The sequence below is a fragment of the Erpetoichthys calabaricus genome, chromosome 4 (assembly GCF_900747795.2).
Source record: "Erpetoichthys calabaricus chromosome 4, fErpCal1.3, whole genome shotgun sequence".
Lineage (NCBI taxonomy): Eukaryota > Metazoa > Chordata > Cladistia > Polypteriformes > Polypteridae > Erpetoichthys > Erpetoichthys calabaricus.
The window spans coordinates 288276634-288294717 of NC_041397.2; the positions used below are offsets into that span (position 1 = coordinate 288276634).

Genomic DNA, 18084 nt, shown 5'->3' on the forward strand with positions numbered 1-18084 from the left:
TCAGATGTGACACTTGGTCAGTCTATCAACAAAATGCCTGGATATGGACTGATGAAGTAATAGGTCTTTATAAATGAATTTAGATTTTAATGAGCCTTAGGAACTCTTCTTCTTGAGTAACTATAATATATACTTGCCAGAAGAATTCATATTTTTTTTAATTTAGATATAAAAATTTCCATGGATCTGAGAGATTGTAACCCACAATGAATCGTGTAATTATCTTTGTAGGTTTAGATATGTCAGTTGTTATAGTTGAAGACGCATCCAAATCTGGATTCAAAATGCAGCTAAAATATCATGAGATTATAATTTTATGAGTCCTCATATTAGAAAACAGTGCAAATACACTTTGCATAAATTCCCTGTTGTCCACAATAAACAGCAGCAACAACATCATTTATTTATATAGCACATTTTCATACAAACATTTTAACTCAAAGTGCGTTAAAAGACATCAAAGAAAAAGTTTTCTTTTTAGAAGGGAACACTTCTTCTGATGTCCTCTGAAATTGCTTTTGAGCAGGTCATTTTGAACTTGAGCAGGACTTTGTTGTGAAGGGGAGAAAGCTGAAAGCTGTGAGATGGGTTTTGAGTGTGGGGCTCAATAATCTCACTTATAAATGGCATCTCATTGACTTGGGCACCTCATTTCAATGAGCCTCTTTCTTGGATATTTATAACCTTTTTCAGACATTGCCCTTAAATATGTAAATATAATATTCTGTAATATATGACACTCTACAGTTTTGTGTACCAAATTTCCCCCCAGGGGACAAATAAACATCTATCTATCTATCTATCTATCTATCTATCTATCTATCTATCTATCTATCTATCTATCTATCTATCTATCTATCTATCTATCTATCTATCTATCTATCTATCTATCTATCTATCTATCTATCTATCTATCTATTATTGTAAGTTAAAATCAGATCAGTTTTTAGGAGCCATTGTTCCTGGCATCCAGAAAATTCCAGAGGGTCACAAACTTTCTCTCAGAGCTTTTAGGCATTTTACTGCCGAGTTACAACAATACCACACATCATTAATCAGTTTAATTAGAGCTATGAGTAGGAATTTTAAAAATACCCAAAGGAAGACAGCAGTGCATTTGTTGTAGGCTTCTGTTCACAGAAATTGGTTTCTCTTGACTTCACATTTTTCCCCAAAAGCAATACAATGTTATATTTTTAGTAGTATTACAATATTCTGTGTTTTTTTTTTCCTATAGAACAAAAAACAGGTCACAATTACTCATTGCCTGCTCACCCAATGGTTTGAGGTTAGGCTAATGTGATTTTGCCTACTGGGTACTCAGCTACCAACAAGACTGTCCAATTGTATGGAATTGGTTTTTTGATTCCCAGACAATTCCTGTATCTGAGATTACCGGAGAGCAGAATTGAATTGATTGGTGCTTCTAAATAAATTATGGCTTAAAACGTCCTTGCATGCTATTAGTACTATGATATTGCCTTGCATATTGGTTATGGTGTTTGATGCTTGATCCTCCTGGTTTTGACTTTGTTTTATTTATCTTTGATCCATTTTCTGCTGGAAAGCATGGTTTTAAAAAAGTACATGTGCTTGCTCATACTGCAACCCAGCTGAACAGTTAGCTCTTTGCTGGCATCTAAAGAAAAGTATACATACAAGTCCCAAAAAGTGATTTGCACTGATTTCCACTAATTTCTAGGGTCTAATTGTCAAGGAACCAGACAGAGTGGAAATCTCAACTCCTTTTTGACTTAAATGGGTGATTTATGGGCTTCAAAACCTCTGTTGTCCTCCCTGGGTGTGTCTTTCTTGAGTCGTGTTGTTGAAAAAAAGAGAACTTGTTGTGAGGCATTTGGAGCTCCTTGTCTATTCTCTTAAGTTCTTCATGTGCTCCAAGCTTTCACTGCACCAAAGAGCCTCTCTGTCTAGTCACTGTTCAGGGAGTGGATGTAGAGGTGGTCCACTCCTACAAGTACTTGGGTGTCCACATTAATGACAGGATGGACTGGTCCCATAACATAGAGGAGCTATATAAGAAAGGGCATAGAAGCCTCTTCTTCCTGTGTGTTCTTTTAAAGTGGGTAGTGACATCCTTCACATCTTCTATGACTCTGTGATCACCAGCGTGATTTTCTGCACTGTGGTGTGCTGAGCTGGTAACATCAATTTAGGAGAGGCCCACCGAATTAACAAGCTAATTAAAAAGTCAGTCTCAGTTATGTAATGTACTCTGGACCTCTTGGAAAGGAGGGAAGGAGGGAATTAAAACAAAACTGAGTGCTGTTATGAACAAAGCTGCACATCCTCTCTCTGACACACTAACACTGAGGACTTTCAGCCAGCGAATTATTCAGCAGAAATGAGTCAAGAAACATGAAAGGGGCTTCTTTTTACCAATGGCAATAGGTTTGTATAATTTCTTACTGTGACTGTGACTGTGACTGTGACTGTGACTACCAAGTCAGACATTTTGTTTTCTTTCTTTTTAATTTTTTCTTTCTTCTTAGTCATTCTACTATTAGTTCAGACCATAGAGTGTACGTATATTTATTTATTTAAAGATCTTCTTTATAAAGCCATTCTAGTAGTTTGTTCTATCTATCTATCTATCTATCTATCTATCTATCTATCTATCTATCTATCTATCTATCTATCTATCTATCTATCTATCTATCTATCTATCTATCTATCTATCTATCTATCTATCTATCTATCTATCTATCTATCTATCTATCTATCTATGATATCATAAGAGGAAAGCATGAACTGTGGGGTGCTGATGCTGCCAAGATAGACATCCATCCCCTTGACTCAGTGACAGCCTAACAAAATATTCGAATTTTGCTGAATTTTGCCTTGCGCCTTAAATATTTGAATGTGCCATTGTGTATTAAACAGTGGCTATGGAGGGAGGAGATAAACAGCTGGACAAATGCAGGAGCAATGTGTCTAGATTGGATTGAGGTGACTTAGCGAATAAAGCGGCTGCCTTGTGGATTCAAAATCCAGTGTTCAAATCATGCACCGGTTTGTAGCTTGTGTGCAGTTTGTACATCATGTCCGTGTCTTAATAGCTACGTTGAGTTTTCTGCCACATCTCAAAGTCATGTTTGTGTGTGTTCAATTGATTGGTGGATGTAAATCAGCATTGTTTGAGTATGTGAATGTGGCTGCGATCACCACAGTCTGCTGGTTCTGGAACAGTCCCTGATGCTGCTGGAATAGGCTTTGGCTCTCTGTGACACTGAATCGAATTAAGCAAGTTTGGGATGCTGTGTCTTTTCTTTTCCCAGTTAATCTTATGCTCAGTTTTTCATTTTCTTAATAATATTTAGGAATATTTAATAATAATGCCACTTGTTGATTAGGACGTGCAAGAAAGAATGTCACTGTACTCTGTACACATAACAATAATGACTCTATAAGCCTATAATTTCAGGCTTTGTGCTGTCTTAGTTGCTGGCCTTGTGGACTGAAATCTCTATCCATATTCTTTTTAACCTTTAGTAGAATGTATATACTGTAATTACCAGTAACGGCACACTGAACGATAACGTGCAGTGAATACACTTGACTGGAGCATTCATAGTTTTCATCCTCTTTCTCTGTACGTTTATCATTCGTTTGCTCAGAGGTTGATGCTCTTGTTGCTTCCTCAGCAGCTCTTTTTTTTCTCCACCCTAGCAGCCTGCTTCTTCTCTTCTTTCGTCGGCATCTTTTCGCGTTAAAACTGATTAAGTCAGTTTTTGTGTTGCAATTACTTAATACATTTTCTTTAATTTTCCACTTAAGCTGGCACTTAAGTCTTAAATCTGCCTCAAAAATGATTTACGATATGAAGAGGTAGGGGAAGTGATGGCGAAGTTGGTAGGGATGAGAATGGCGCCCATACGCATGTGCTGCACGGCTGCCCTGCTGGCCGCTGCCGAGAGTTGATTCTACAATAGAATAAAATAAAAATTAAAAGAGGAATAAAAATAATCACCCGAAAGCGGATAGCAGACGTCACGTAGTATATGTGTACCAAATTTCAGGTCAATAGATGAAATGGTTTGCGAGCTACAGGTGATTTAAAATCCTGGACAGACAAACGGACAGCCACAGTAGCGTATTATATAAGATGATATAAAAAACGTTCACACATGTATATTTCTTTGTGCCTAATCCATTCAGTTTTTGTGGCTTGCTGCATTTTATTTGACATTTTGTTTTAGCTATACTACTTATGTCCCTGTGCTGGACAAGTGCCCTGTCCAGTGCTCACTACTGCCTTATGCTTCCATAATAAGTGCCAGCTTCCACATGCCTACTATTGATCAAGCAGGATTTATAATGATGGGGTGGGATGGATGTAATTGCTAATTGCTTGTGGTTTGCACAAGTGGTATACTACGTAGGAATTTTTGAAATTAAAGTGTATTTAATTGGGTTAACATAACACACATTTCATTGTGATTTGAGAATGAGATAAAATACCATCCAACCATGTCTGTTAAGGGGTAAACTCACACATGTACTTGTGGATAAGCCTATGATGTCCTAGATAATGGGCTATCTGTCAGGTGAGCAGAGTTTGTGAGACTTGAGGACTGTGTGAGCAACACTGGAGCACCACAAGGAACAGGCCTGTCTGCTTTTCTCTTCAGCCTGTACACCTCACACTATAAATACCACACCATGTAATGTTACTTTTAGATATTCTAAGACGATTTTGCACTAATGGTGTGATTGACAATGAGGATGAGATGGAGTATAGGAGTCAGGTAAAAAACTTTGTTTCTTGGTGCAAAGAGAATTGTCTGCATGTTAACATCAGCAAAACCAAGGAACTGCTTGTTGACTTACACTGCAGCAAAGGGTATTCCTGCCCAGTCACTATTCAGAGAGTGGATGAGTAGGTGGTGCACTGCTAGAAGTGCTAGGGGTCTGCATCAATGACTGACTGGATTGGTGTTGTAACACAGAAGAGTTATAGAAAGAAGGACATAGAAGACTCTTTTTTATCTTAGAAGAATGCATTTCTTTAATGTGAGTCATGACATCCTTCACATCTTCAACATGTGGTGACCAGCACAATTTTCTATGCTGTGGTGTGCAGGGTCAGTGACATAATTTCAAGAGAGGACCACCAAATCAACAAGCTATTTCAAACATCAGGTGTAAAACAGTGCTTACGTCGGCTACACCCATGTTGGGCCAATGTAAAATTGCCAGTCAACCTATCGTTGATGTCTTTGGAATGCATGAGGAGACCAGAGTACTCAGAGTAAATCCAAACCAAATCAAAAAGAGAACATTTACACCTGACACAGTCAGACATTTGAAATGGGATTTGAATTCAGCTCCCAATACTGATAAACTACTGTTCTACCTTTGAAGGTGAAAGGCACAAAACTATTTAATGATTTCAAATTTCAGGAATGTGGTGCTCCAGACAAAATAAACTTTGCTTTCAGGAGAAAGAAACTAATAAGATGGAAGGGACTTGCTTCTCTATTTTGAACTAATCTGCCCTGAGAGCACATTTCATTTAATATATGGCAAGGGCCTCTGGTGAGCTCACCACTGCTGCAGTATTGTAAGATAGAAACTAATATTTGTAAAATGAGATTACAAACACAGTAAAATTAATTTGTTTCATATCAGTAAAGTTTACCTAAAGTCACATCAGAATTTTTCCCACTATGAATGAATTGAATCAATGTGGTCTGAAAAGGGCATGAAATACATAACCTACATTTCACATTGGGGAATGAACGTAATCAAATTGTGAAACATTGCAATAAAGCAAAGCATTGCTTAATGGGCAAATGGGAGAATATGATTTAATTTCATATTGCATTCAGGGCTACAATAATGCTTTAGAAGAAAAGGGGTGCTCCACTGTGTGCATACTAAAAACCTACACAGCCACAGAGATAACATGTAAACGCCACACAGGCTGTGACCTGGCACTTAATTCAAACCCAGCATGCTGTCTTCATGAGTCAGCAGCAATAACCACTGTGCTATCCATGACAGTGTTCATTTTGCTATTTAAAAAAAGAAAGCTTCATTTAGGCAATACAGAAAAATCCCAGACATGATACAATAATTGCTGCTTGAACATATAAAATCTGTCCCACAAAGGCAAAATCAGCGGCAATATCCTTCATTGTTGATACATCATAGGCTTATCCTGACATGGTTTCTCTTGAAGAAATGTATGGGAAAAGATTTTTAAACCGGCACGGTGTTCATGACTTTAAATGACCTTCAGTCTGGAACAAAAAAGGAAAACAGAAAATCAACTGCAAGGAAAAAAAAAAAGAATATGAAAACATGACCTGTGGTGCAAGCCATTCACTTATCCGTGTCTCTTTTAATCTCTAGAAATGTATGCATTTCTATTTCAGAGCTCACTTTAAATTAAATCCTAAAAGACAGATTTGTAACCTTTTTAATCTAATCTCTCTGGGATGTGCTGAAGCAGTCTGACAGCCATTGGCCTGATTAAAGATGAAAGTATCTGTGTGAACCATTTCACTCTTTTACTGTGTATAAACACAGGGACTAGAAGCCAGTTGCTAAGATGTTAAACATTACCTACTTTAAATGAAGATATTCCCATCTGTGGTGGGCATGCAATGCAACAGGAACAAGGTTCAGAAATGGCCTAATAGAGTTATATAAATTTTGCAATAGCAGTGACAACTACTTGGGAGGGCATTGCCAGGTGGATAGATAGATAGATAGATAGATAGATAGATAGATAGATAGATAGATAGATAGATAGATAGATAGATTTTAGTGATCACAAGAAAACATTGAAATGTTAGAGCAAAAAAACACACAAAACTACACTGACCATGGTGAAACAGTAAGATATATTATAAAAAAAAACTACAATCTATTTAAAATGAGCATATTAAAACATATAAAAATGGAAAAAAACACAGTGTAATCACAGGTTATGTTGTACCATCCCATGGTATATTTTTAAAAAGATCTTTAACAATGCCCCCTAGAGGTACACTAATGGAATTATCCATGCACTGATGGTGTCATGCAAACGTTGTCAGAGAGTGTTCATGATAACCAGCATCTTGGCCAACATTTGTCACTTTTCTCCTGCCTCCAGAGGGTCCAGGCTGATGACCTGGGTAAAGCCAGCCCTTCAAATTAACTTGATTAGCTTGCTGGCATCTACTTTAGTCATTTAACTACATCCATAATCCTTTGTCTACAAAAGTTACCATGTAACATACGCTGGTATAATTATGCAGAAATATTCTACTGGAGACAGAAGATGTAAATCCAGTCAGTTATCATGTCTGAATAATCCAGATTTCTATCCAGCTTCACCCCCAATGTTCATACATCCTGCACCACCACAACTTCTAATCCCTTGACTGAAGACTACATTCAGAGACCTCTTCCTTTTCCTGATAAAGAACTACTAAATGTCCTACCATCAAGTCAGAATAGGACAATATATTAGTTAGCACATGTCCTTGGTTTCATGCTCAATATGATAATTTTAGATAAACCTACAAATACATTTTCAAAACTATGCCCAACAAAGCAGAATGCACATTGGCCAAGACTTGCACCAGGATCACAAGAAAGCTGAACTGGGAGTCTCTCGGGTGTTGTGCAGAGTTACAGTAAACAGTAATGAATGGATTCTACGGAATGCTGCAACTTCCATTGTTGAAGGTAGCTGAATTTTGAGATTGAACAAGAAACCACAGAACCTGAGCAAATTTGAGTTGTCATTTTTTACTGTGCATTGCTCTTGTCAAGAGTGTGACAATAGCATTTTGAACCTTCTGCATACAACACCAGGAATGCAATTTTAAAATGACAGTAAACCCCTTAAAGAGGTAATAAAAGATATAAAAAAGATATTTCTGCAGCTGAGATAATAAAGCAAAGTGTCACTATAGATGGTGGACTTATAAGCACAAAAAGAGAAGAAAATGTAATTATTTTTATAGGGTAAACCAGAAGAACCAACAACAAAACAGTGCATTGGTAACATCATCAAAATAATGACAAAACTGAAAACAAAAATAAAAATAACTTAAAAATAATCTCAAACATTTTCATCATATACAAAGTCTCAATTCTTGTACCTGTAATAATGCAAGGAAACAAAGATAAACAAAAATATATGATTATGAAATAGATAAGCAGTAGGGAGGGATAAGCCTGGGGAGAACACAAAGCCCCAGTTGAACAGAATATGGAACAATAAACCTGCAGCCCCTCTGAACCTTCCTATACTGGTACCAAAATGATGTGAAGACTCATCCACTTGCCTACCTTGAAATGTCACAAGTACTCCTAATCTCTCCTCCTGTCTATCTCTCTTGCTCTGTTTAACTAGGACTCTCCCTTCTCTCTTCTGCTTCTGTTTCTCCTGCTACCTCCATGCTCAATATACTGTATCTATGGACTTGCGGCAGCTTTATACTCAATCCCAGGATGTTTTCTGGACAAGTCCTGGAATTACTGCTAGGATCATGGACACCATGCTAAAGTTTCCTCTAACAGTACCTTGTGTCTCCATAATCCTAAACTGTCAGTTCCTTTAAGAAGGACACATCTCCAGGGCACGCATCTCACTGGCTCACCACTTAAAAGGACAGCTCTGTTCCTGATGTCTAGGCTTGGAGCCATATGTGGCACTCTGTTGGAACTGAGGCATGTTTTTCTCATCCAAGCCCTCTATGGTCTTGCTCTCTTTTAGATAGATAGATAGACGGAGAGGAAGAAAAATCTGGCAACTGCTGAGTTGTTTGATATCCAGAATTCTGGAGAAGCATTTTATTCTGGTGTCCAGGCTACCTCTCACTCTCTAATGCCTGGTGCCCCTATTATTAGATAGATAGATAGATAGATAGATAGATAGATAGATAGATAGATAGATAGATAGATAGATAGATAGATAGATAGATAGATAGATAGATACTTTATTAATCCCAATGGGAAATTCACATTCTCCAGCAGCAGCATACTGATACAATAAAAAATATTAAATTAAAGATTGATAATAATGCAGGTGAAAAACAGACAATAACTTGTATAATGTTAAATGTTAACGTTTACCCCCCGGGTGGAATTGAAGAGTCGCATAGTTTGGGGGAGGAACGATCTCCTCAATCTGTTCGTGGAGCAGGACAGTGACAGCAGTCTGTCGCTGAAGCTGCTCTTCTGTCTGGAGATGATACTATTTAGTGGATGCAGTGGATTCTCCATAATTGATAGGAGCCTGCTGAGCGCCCTTCGCTCTGCCACAGATGTTAGTACATCCAGGGCCTCCTTTAAATATGGAGCACATGCTGTTCTCTACAAGTGCACTTTCTTTTGCACTGGTTTGATGACATACCTGATTCTTGTAAGTGCACACTTTTCCTCCCCATCCTATGGTGTTGCTGTGACTTACCCCTGCCCTGTACCAACCTCTCCAAACTAGAACACTCATCTCAACCTGACCCGAATGTCATCTGAGCCAAATATCCCAGTTTGATTGATCATCTGTGGGATGTGCTGGAAAAACAGGTCTGGTCCATGGTGGCACCACTCTGCAACTTACATGGCTTAAAGAATCTGCTTGGTGGCAGATACCACAGTACTCCTTCAGAGGTCTTGTGGAGTCAATGCCTCAATAACTCAGAGCTATTTTGATGTGAAAAGGGGGACATATATAATATTAGTCAGGTGATTTTAATATTGTGGCTAATTGGTATATATACAGTGATCCCTCGCTATATCGCACTTCACCTTTTGCGGCTTCACTCTATCGCGGATTTTATATGTAAGCATATTTAAATATATATTGCGGATTTTTTGCTGGTTCGCGGATTTCTGAGGACAATGGGTCTTTTAATTTCTGTACATGCTTCCTCAGTTGGTTTGCCCAGTTGATTTCATACAAGGGACGCTATTGGCAGATGGCGGAGAAGCTACCCAACTTACTTTTCTCTCTCTCTTGCGCTGACTTTCTCTGATCCTGACGTTGGGGGTGTGAGTAGGGGGGCTGTTCGCACACCTAGACGATACGGACGCTCGTCTAAAAATGCTGAAACATTATCTTCACGTTGCTATCTTCTGTGCAGCTGCTTCCTGAAGCGACATGCTGCACGGTGCTTCGCATACTTAAAAGCTCGAGGGCACGTATTGATTTTTGACTGTTTGTTTTTCTCTGGCTCTCTCTCTCTCTCTCTCTCTCCCTGCTCCTGACGGAGGGGGTGTGAGCTGCCGCCTTCAACAGCTTTGTACCGGCGGTGCTTTGCATACTTAAAAGCCAAACAGCCCTATTGACTTGTTTTCTTTCCTCTGTCTTTCTGACAGACTCTGCTCCTGATGCGCACTCCTTTGAAGAGGAAGATATGTTTGCATTCTTTTAATTGTGAGACAGAACTGTCATCTCTGTCTTGTCATGGAGCACAGTTTAAACTTTTGAAAAAGAGACAAATGTTTGTTTGCAGTGTTTGAATAACGTTCCTGTCTCTCTACAACCTCCTGTGTTTCTGCGCAAATCTGTGACCCAAGCATGACAATATAAAAATAACCATATAAACATATGGTTTCTACTTCGCGGATTTTCTTATTTCGCGGGTGGCTCTGGAACGCAACCCCCGCGATGGAGGAGGGATTACTGTATGTACTGTATATATATGTACTGTATATATATAACCCAGCCACAGGGGATGCAAAAACCAGTGTGTTTGTTCATGCTGGTCCCAAGCCCGGATAAATTAGGGTTAGAGTTAATAAAGTAAAGAGGAAAGTAAAGAGAGTGGAACTGAGGGTAGGAACTTTGAATGTTGGCAGTATGACTTGTAAGGGGAGAGAGTTAGCAGATATGATGGAGAGAAGGAAGGAAGGTTGATATATTGTGCGTGCAAGAGACTAAATGGAAGGGGAGTAAGGCCAGGTGGATCGGAGGTGGATTCAAATTGAGGATTGTGGATTTTGCCAAAAGGATGGACATGGCTGTGGTGAATACAGTTAGGTCCATAAATATTTGGACAGAGACAACTTTTTTCTAATTTTGGTTCTGTACATTACCACAATGAATTTTAAATGAAACAACTCACATGCAGTTGAAGTGCAGACTTTCAGCTTTAATTCAGTGGGGTGAACAAAACGATTACAGTACATAAAAATGTGAGGCAACTAAAGCATTTTTTTAACACAATCCCTTCATTTCAGGGGCTCAAAAGTAATTGGACAAATTAAATAACTGGAAATAAAATGTTCATTTCTAATACTTGGTTGAAAACCCTTTGCTGGCAATGACAGCTTGAAGTCTTGAACTCATGGACATCACCAGATGCTGGGTTTCCTCCTTTTTAATGCTCTGCCAGGACTTTACTGCAGCGGCTTTCAGTTGCTGTTTGTTTGTGGCCTTTCTGTCCAAAGTTTAGTCTTCAACAAGTGAAACGCATGCTCAATTGGGTTCAGATCAGGTGACTGACTTGGCCATTCAAGAATTTTCCACTTCTTTGTTTTAATAAACTCCTGGGTTGCTTTGGCTGTATGTTTTGGTTCATTGTCCATCTGTATCATGAATCAATTTGACTGCATTTAGCTGGATTTGAGCAGACAGTATGTCTCTGAACACCTCAGAATTCATTCGGCTGCTTCTGTCCTGTGTCACATCATCAATAAACACTAGTGTCCCAGTGCCACTGGCAGCCATGCACGCCCAAGCCATCACATTGCCTCCACCGTGTTTTACAGATGATGTGCTATGCTTTGGATAATGAGCTGTTCCACGCTTTCTCCATACTTTTTTCTTGCCATCATTCTGGTAGAGGTTGATCTTGGTTTCATCTGTCCAAAGAATGTTTTTCCAGAACTGTGCTGGCTTTTTTAGATGTTCTTTAGCAAAGTCCAATCTAGCCTTTCTATTCTTGAGGCTTATGAGTGGCTTGCACCTTGCAGTGCACTCTCTGTATTTACTTTCATGCAGTCTTCTCTTTATGGTAGACTTGGATAACGATACGCCTACCCCCTGGAGAGTGTTGTTCACTTGGTTGGCTGTTGTGAAGGGTTTCTCTTCACCATTGAAATGATTCTGCGCTCATCCACCACTGTTGTCTTCCGTGGATGTCCAGGTCTTTTTGCGTTGCTGAGTTCACCAGTGCTTGCTTTCTTTCTCAGGATGTACCAAACTGTAGATTTTGCCACTCGTAATATTGTAGTAATATTTCGGATGTTTTTTTTCTGTTTTTGCACCTTAAGGATGGCTTCTTTCACCTGCATGGAGAGCTCCTTTGACCGCATGTTGTCTGTTCGCAGCAAAATTTTCCACATGCAAGCACCACATCTCAAATCAACTCCAGGCCTTTTATCTGTTTAACTGATAATGACATAACGACGGACTTGCCCACACCTGCCCATGAAATAGCCTTTGAGTCAATTGTCCAATTACTTTTGAGCCCCTGAAATGAAGGGATTGTGTTAAAAAAAATGCTTCATTTGCCTTACATTTTTATGCAATCTTTTTGTTCACCCCACTGAATTAAAGCTGAAAGTCTGCACTTCAACTGCATCTGAGTTGTTTCATTTAAAATTCATTGTGGTAATGCACAGAACCAAAAAAATGGTGTCTCTGTCCAAATATTTATGGACCTAACTGTACATATTTTAAGAAGAGGGAAGAACATGGGGTTATGTACAAGAGTGGAGGAAGATGCACACAGGTAGATTACAACCTATGCAGAAGAGTTGATCTGAAGGAGACTGAAGACTGCAAAGTGGTGGCAGGGGAAAGTGTAGTTAAGCAGCATAGGATGGTGGTCTGTAGGATGATGTTGGAGATCAAGAAGAGGAATAGAGGGAGGGCAGAGCCAAGGACCAAATGGTGGAAGTTGAAAAAGGAAGACTGCAAGATCTTATCCAATTTTTTCAGTAGCTCTCCCTTCAGGGTAACGTGAACCCTGATCCTCATTAAATCTCAAATACCTTGTCTTCTTCCTATTTATCTTCAATCCTTTATCTTCCAAAGAGATTGCTGTTGGTGTCATCTGCAAATTTAATGATGGAGTTTACAGCTGTGTCAGATCACACAGTCAGAAGTAAACAATGAGTACAGAAGCACTAAGAAATGTTTTGCTTGACGTGCTTGTAATCGTACTCTAATCTGCTTAACACAATACTAATCTTCTGAATGGAGATTATAGTAACGTAATTGTTATCACCCTTGTTTTGTTGATTAAAACCACTTTATTTCGACAATAGAAACCTATATAATGAAGCATGGAAACGGCGCATATCAACTTACTTTTATTTAGCACCTTGAAAAGAAAAATGCTGTACACAACCACTACATGCGTCCAATCCCCTCTTCGTCAGTTACCGCCCCGGCTGTATTCTGCCCCGCCCCTAACTCCGTACTGTACCACGCCTTTTCGCTTTCTGCCTCTCCTCCGTATTCTATTGCATTCCCCTTGCCTGACTTTTTGACAACAGATTTATTTTATGACACGTCGCTGATATCTATCAATCTATATACAGTTCAATTATTTACGTACAAAAGCGTTTTCAAAAATATGTCACCATGAGCAAGTCACTTCACCAGCTTTTGCTCCAACTGCAAAACCTAAAGAAATACTTTATAACAAATTGTATCTCTTAGAAAGTCGCTTAGGATCAACGCGTCAGTCAAGTAATAATAATAAATGCTAAACTGTTAACTTTTAACATAAGGCAAACAATAAATTAGGGAAACATATACAAATAGGGAGTTCACAAATGAAAGACTTAGACATGGCTTTACTCTCTGCATGCAGGTCCACAAAGCGGAACGGTGAAGGCTCATCTGAGTTTGCTGTCGGAAAAAGAAGGTGCAGAGTGCAGCGCATGCGCACGGCGGAGGCAGTGACGTCGAAGAGAGGAGGGAGCCCCTCTTGTGTATCTGTCTGTGTGTATCCAACCTCCGAGTGCTTGAAGTCATGTCGTTTCTTGCTCTTGTGATTCCTCTGCTCAAGGTCTACTATGTCGGCTTAAAGGTGCTTCTATACCAACTCTTCAACGAATCGTTCACTTTGCCAGGTTAGACAATATCCTTTGTGCAGTGCGGGAAAAATGGATTAACACTCTTTTTTTGTTAAGAGAGAAATAAAACAACGGGCCCAGTTTATAAGCGAGTGCTGTACTGTAGGTCAGAAATGTTGATTTCTTTGATACCAAATTTGTGCAGAGTCATAGTGTATTTAATATATTTTAACAGGGGGCTTTTTTAATTTAACACTTTGCAGAATTAACTTCACGCGTGCGGTGATACTGAAAAGACATGAACTTTACTGTAAAAATTGATGGAAGAAAGAGCAGCACTGATAAAGCACATCCCATTATTTTTGGTTCAGTATTAAAAATTCGAGTTTACCACTATTTGCTGAAAATTGTAAGCCTGTGTGAAATCTCGGAGATGCACATCTCCCCATGACAGCACGTGACAGTCGTACTTCGTTTTTTAACGGTCTTCGTTATCACCGTTGTGATTTTTGTTATTTATTATTGTTATGTATGCCTCTATGTTGTTTGTTTTTTTTACATTTTTTTTATCACGAGGGCTGCTGCATTCATATATATTTATGCAAATATTTAAGCAGGTATTAATTACCTAATCTTCAATTAAGAATTAAGAATAGGCTAGTAACTTAATTTGGTATCCATTGTTATTAACTATATTTAAATTATTTGTTCAGTTGAGTTTCGAAGTTCCGACCATGACAAATAAACATAACTCTGCTTTATATAAATATTTATAAATAACATTAAAATAGCAGTGGTACACAGTGAAATTAATATGACAGAAAAAAATAAGTATTTCAGGTATTAAATGCTTTTTATCATCAAAGTTAAAAGAATAAGTTAGTATTTGTATACATATTTTTATTAACTGTTCTTTAGTTATACAGCATGTTCAGCTGAGTTTCAAAGTTGTAAGTAACATTAAAAACAACAGTGATACATGTTTAAATTAATATTACATAAAAGCAATAAAGCATGTAAAAATAAGTTCATGGTTTTATCACCAATGAATAATATTAACACCTTAAAGTAAATGCAGAGGATAGAGAAAGGTGTAAATGCAAATAGATTTACAGCAATTGATGTTTTCTGTCTATCCATCCACCCATTTTCCAACCCGCTAAATCCGAACACAGGGTCGTGGGGCTCTACTGGAGCCAATCCCAGCCAACACAGGGCACAAGGCAGGAACCAATCCCAGGCAGGGTGCCAACCCACTGCATGACACCCACACACCAAGCACAAACTAGGGCCAATTTAGAATCGCCAATCCACCTAACCTGCATGTCTTTGGACTGCAGGAGGAAACCGGAGTGCCCGGAGGAAACCCACGGGGAGAACATGCAAACTCCACGCAGGGAGGACCCTGATTGTTTTCTAAGGTGGCAGAAAACATAGTACACTTAGTTCAGTATGTCTTTTAGGTATCTGTGAATTTAAAAGTATTTTTGAAGCTCACACAATGTGTAGGTGATGAGGGATGAACTTGTGGGTTACTTTAAAACACTGAAGCTAATACAAATAAATTAATAAGTATAATCACCCAGCGGACCTTTGCTTGTGACATACTGTCACTTTGTGGTTGTTTAGAGATGCTGTGTATCTCTTGAAACATTTTCCAATGTTCATTATTATTTTTTAGACACTTTTATGGTAATGTATCATTGTATATATGGTATGTTATTCTTTGTTGTAATGGAATATTTAGTCTAAATCTGTTTATGATTTTACTTTATATTAATCAGTTATATACATTATCTCACAAAAGTGAGTACACCCCTCACATTTTTGTAAATATTTTATTATATATTTTCATGGGACAACACTGAAGATATGACACTTTGATACAATGTAGTCAGTGTACAGCATGTATAACAGTGTAAATTTGCTGTCCCCTCAAAATAACTCAACACACAGCCACTAATGTCTAAACCGCTGGCAACAAAAGTGAGTACACCCCTAAGTGAAAAATGTCCAAATTGTGCCCAGTCAATATTTTGTGTGGCCACCATTATTTTCCAGCACTGCCTTAACTCTCTTGGGCATGGAGTTCACTAGAGCTTCACAGGTTGCCACTGGAATCCTCTTTCACTCCTCCATGACAACATCACAGAGCTGGTGGATGTTAGACCTTGTGCTCCTCCACCTTCTGTTTGGGGATACTCAGCAGGGTTTAAGTCTGGAGACATGCTTGGCCAGTCCAGCACCTTTACCCTCCGTTTCTTTAGCAAGGCAATGGTCGTCTTGGAGGTGTGTTTGGGGTCGTTATCATGTTAGAATACTGCCCTGCGGCCTAGATTCCGAAGGGAGGGGATCATGCTCTGCTTCAGTATGTCATAGTACATGTTGGCATTCATGGTTCCCTCAATGAACTGTAGCTCCCCAGTGCCGGCAGCCCCAAACCATGACATTCCCACCACCATGCTTGACTTTAGGCAAGACACACTTGTCTTTGTACTCCTCACCTGGTTGCCGCCACACACGCTTGACACCATCTGAACCAAATAAGTTTATCTTGGTCTCATCAGACCACAGGACATGGTTCCAGTAATCCATGTCCTTAGTCTGCTTGTCTTCAGCAAACTGTTTGCGGGCGCACTTGTGCATCATCTTTAGAAGAGGCTTCCTTCTGGGATGACTGCCATGCAGACCAATTTAATGCAGTGTGCGGCTTGTGGTCTGAGCACTGACAGGTTGACCCCCCCACACCTTCAACCTCTGCAGCAATGCTGGCAGCACTAATACATCTATTTTCAAAAGACAACCTCTGGATATGACGCTGAGCATGGGGACTCAATTTCTTTGGTCGACCATAGCGAGGCCTGTTTTGAGTGGAACCTGTCCTGTTAAACCACTGTATGGTCTTGGCCACCGTGCTGCACCTCATTTTCAGGGTGTTGGCAATCTTCTTATAGCTGAGACCATCTTTATGTAGAGCAACAATTCTTTTTTTTCAGATCCTCAGAGAGTTCTTTGCCATGAGGTGCCATGTTGAACTTCCAGTGACCAGTATAAGAGTGTGAGAGCGATAACACCAAATTTAACACACCTGCTCCCCATTCACACCCGAGACCTTGTAACACTAATGAGTCACATGACACCAGGGAGGGAAAATGGCTAATTGGGCACAATTTGGACATTTTTCACTTAGGGGTGTACTCATTTTTGTTGCCAGCGGTTTAGACATTAATGGCTGTGTGTTGAGTTATTTTGAGGGGACAGCAGATTTACACTGTTATACAAGCCATACACTGATTACTTTACATTGTATCAAAGTGTCATATCTTCAGTGTTGTCCCAGGAAAAGATATAATAAAATATTTACAGAAATGAGAGGGGCGTACTCACATTTGTGAGATACTGTATCAGTTTCCCACACATGTCTATGAAGATGGCAGGATTAAGTATCAAACGGTTGCAAGTCATTTCCCTCCACCTTCCCACATAAACCCAAGAAAAATTAGCTTTGAATTTACCCTTATGTAATGTTAAGGCTTAAAAATTTGCAGTTTGGAGAATGCCTAATCTCTTGCTTTTCTTTTAGATTTGTTTGAGTTACTTTTTTTAACCTGTAAGAAAAATGGGGGCCTTATTTTCCTGTTGACATTTTTAAAAACCTGAAATATTAAGAGTTATTTGTTGAGTACTAATTTGTGAAATGTAAACTTAACGCACAAAATAAACACTATTTCATTTGCTAACTTAAAGCTTGCACCTTAAATTTAGTAAAGTAAACCACATCATTGGACTTGGTACTGGTGGTGCGATGAAGGAGATCAATCACATCCTCGTGGGCAGATGCTGGAGGCTCTTGCAAAACTGCAGGGTCTACGGAAGTGCCCAGTTTGTGAATTCTGACCACAGACTTGTTGTTGCTACTCTTAGGATCCAGCTTAGGTCCAGTAGGTTACCACCTACTAGGAAAATGAGCCTGGACTTGGCCAGACTCCAAGACCAGGTTGTTTCTAATGAGTTTGCACGCAGTTTGTGTGAGGTACTTGCAGATTTAGGTACAACTGCCAAACCTAATGTGATGTGGGAGACCTTCCG

General features: G+C 39.1%; 2 protein-coding genes across 3 annotated transcripts in view; both read left to right on the forward strand.

Moving 5' to 3' along the window:
* Positions 1-18084, forward strand: part of LOC114650937 (E3 SUMO-protein ligase ZBED1-like) — a 253370-nt gene that overhangs the window by 186201 nt on the left and 49085 nt on the right. The window contains exon 1 of one of the 2 annotated variants that reach the window (XM_028800885.2): positions 13907-14052. The exons of the other annotated variant lie outside the window; for it this stretch is intronic. The gene's annotated coding sequence lies outside the window, so the exon portion shown is untranslated. Of the gene's footprint in view, positions 1-13906; positions 14053-18084 lie in introns of those variants that run through there. 2 annotated transcript variants of the gene reach the window in all.
* Positions 13917-18084, forward strand: part of dhrsx (dehydrogenase/reductase (SDR family) X-linked) — a 443758-nt gene continuing 439590 nt past the window's right edge. The window contains exon 1 of the mRNA XM_028800889.2: positions 13917-14052. Coding sequence (XP_028656722.1) covers positions 13953-14052 — 100 coding nt within the window. The 5' untranslated portion in view covers positions 13917-13952. The remainder of the gene's footprint in view (positions 14053-18084) is intronic.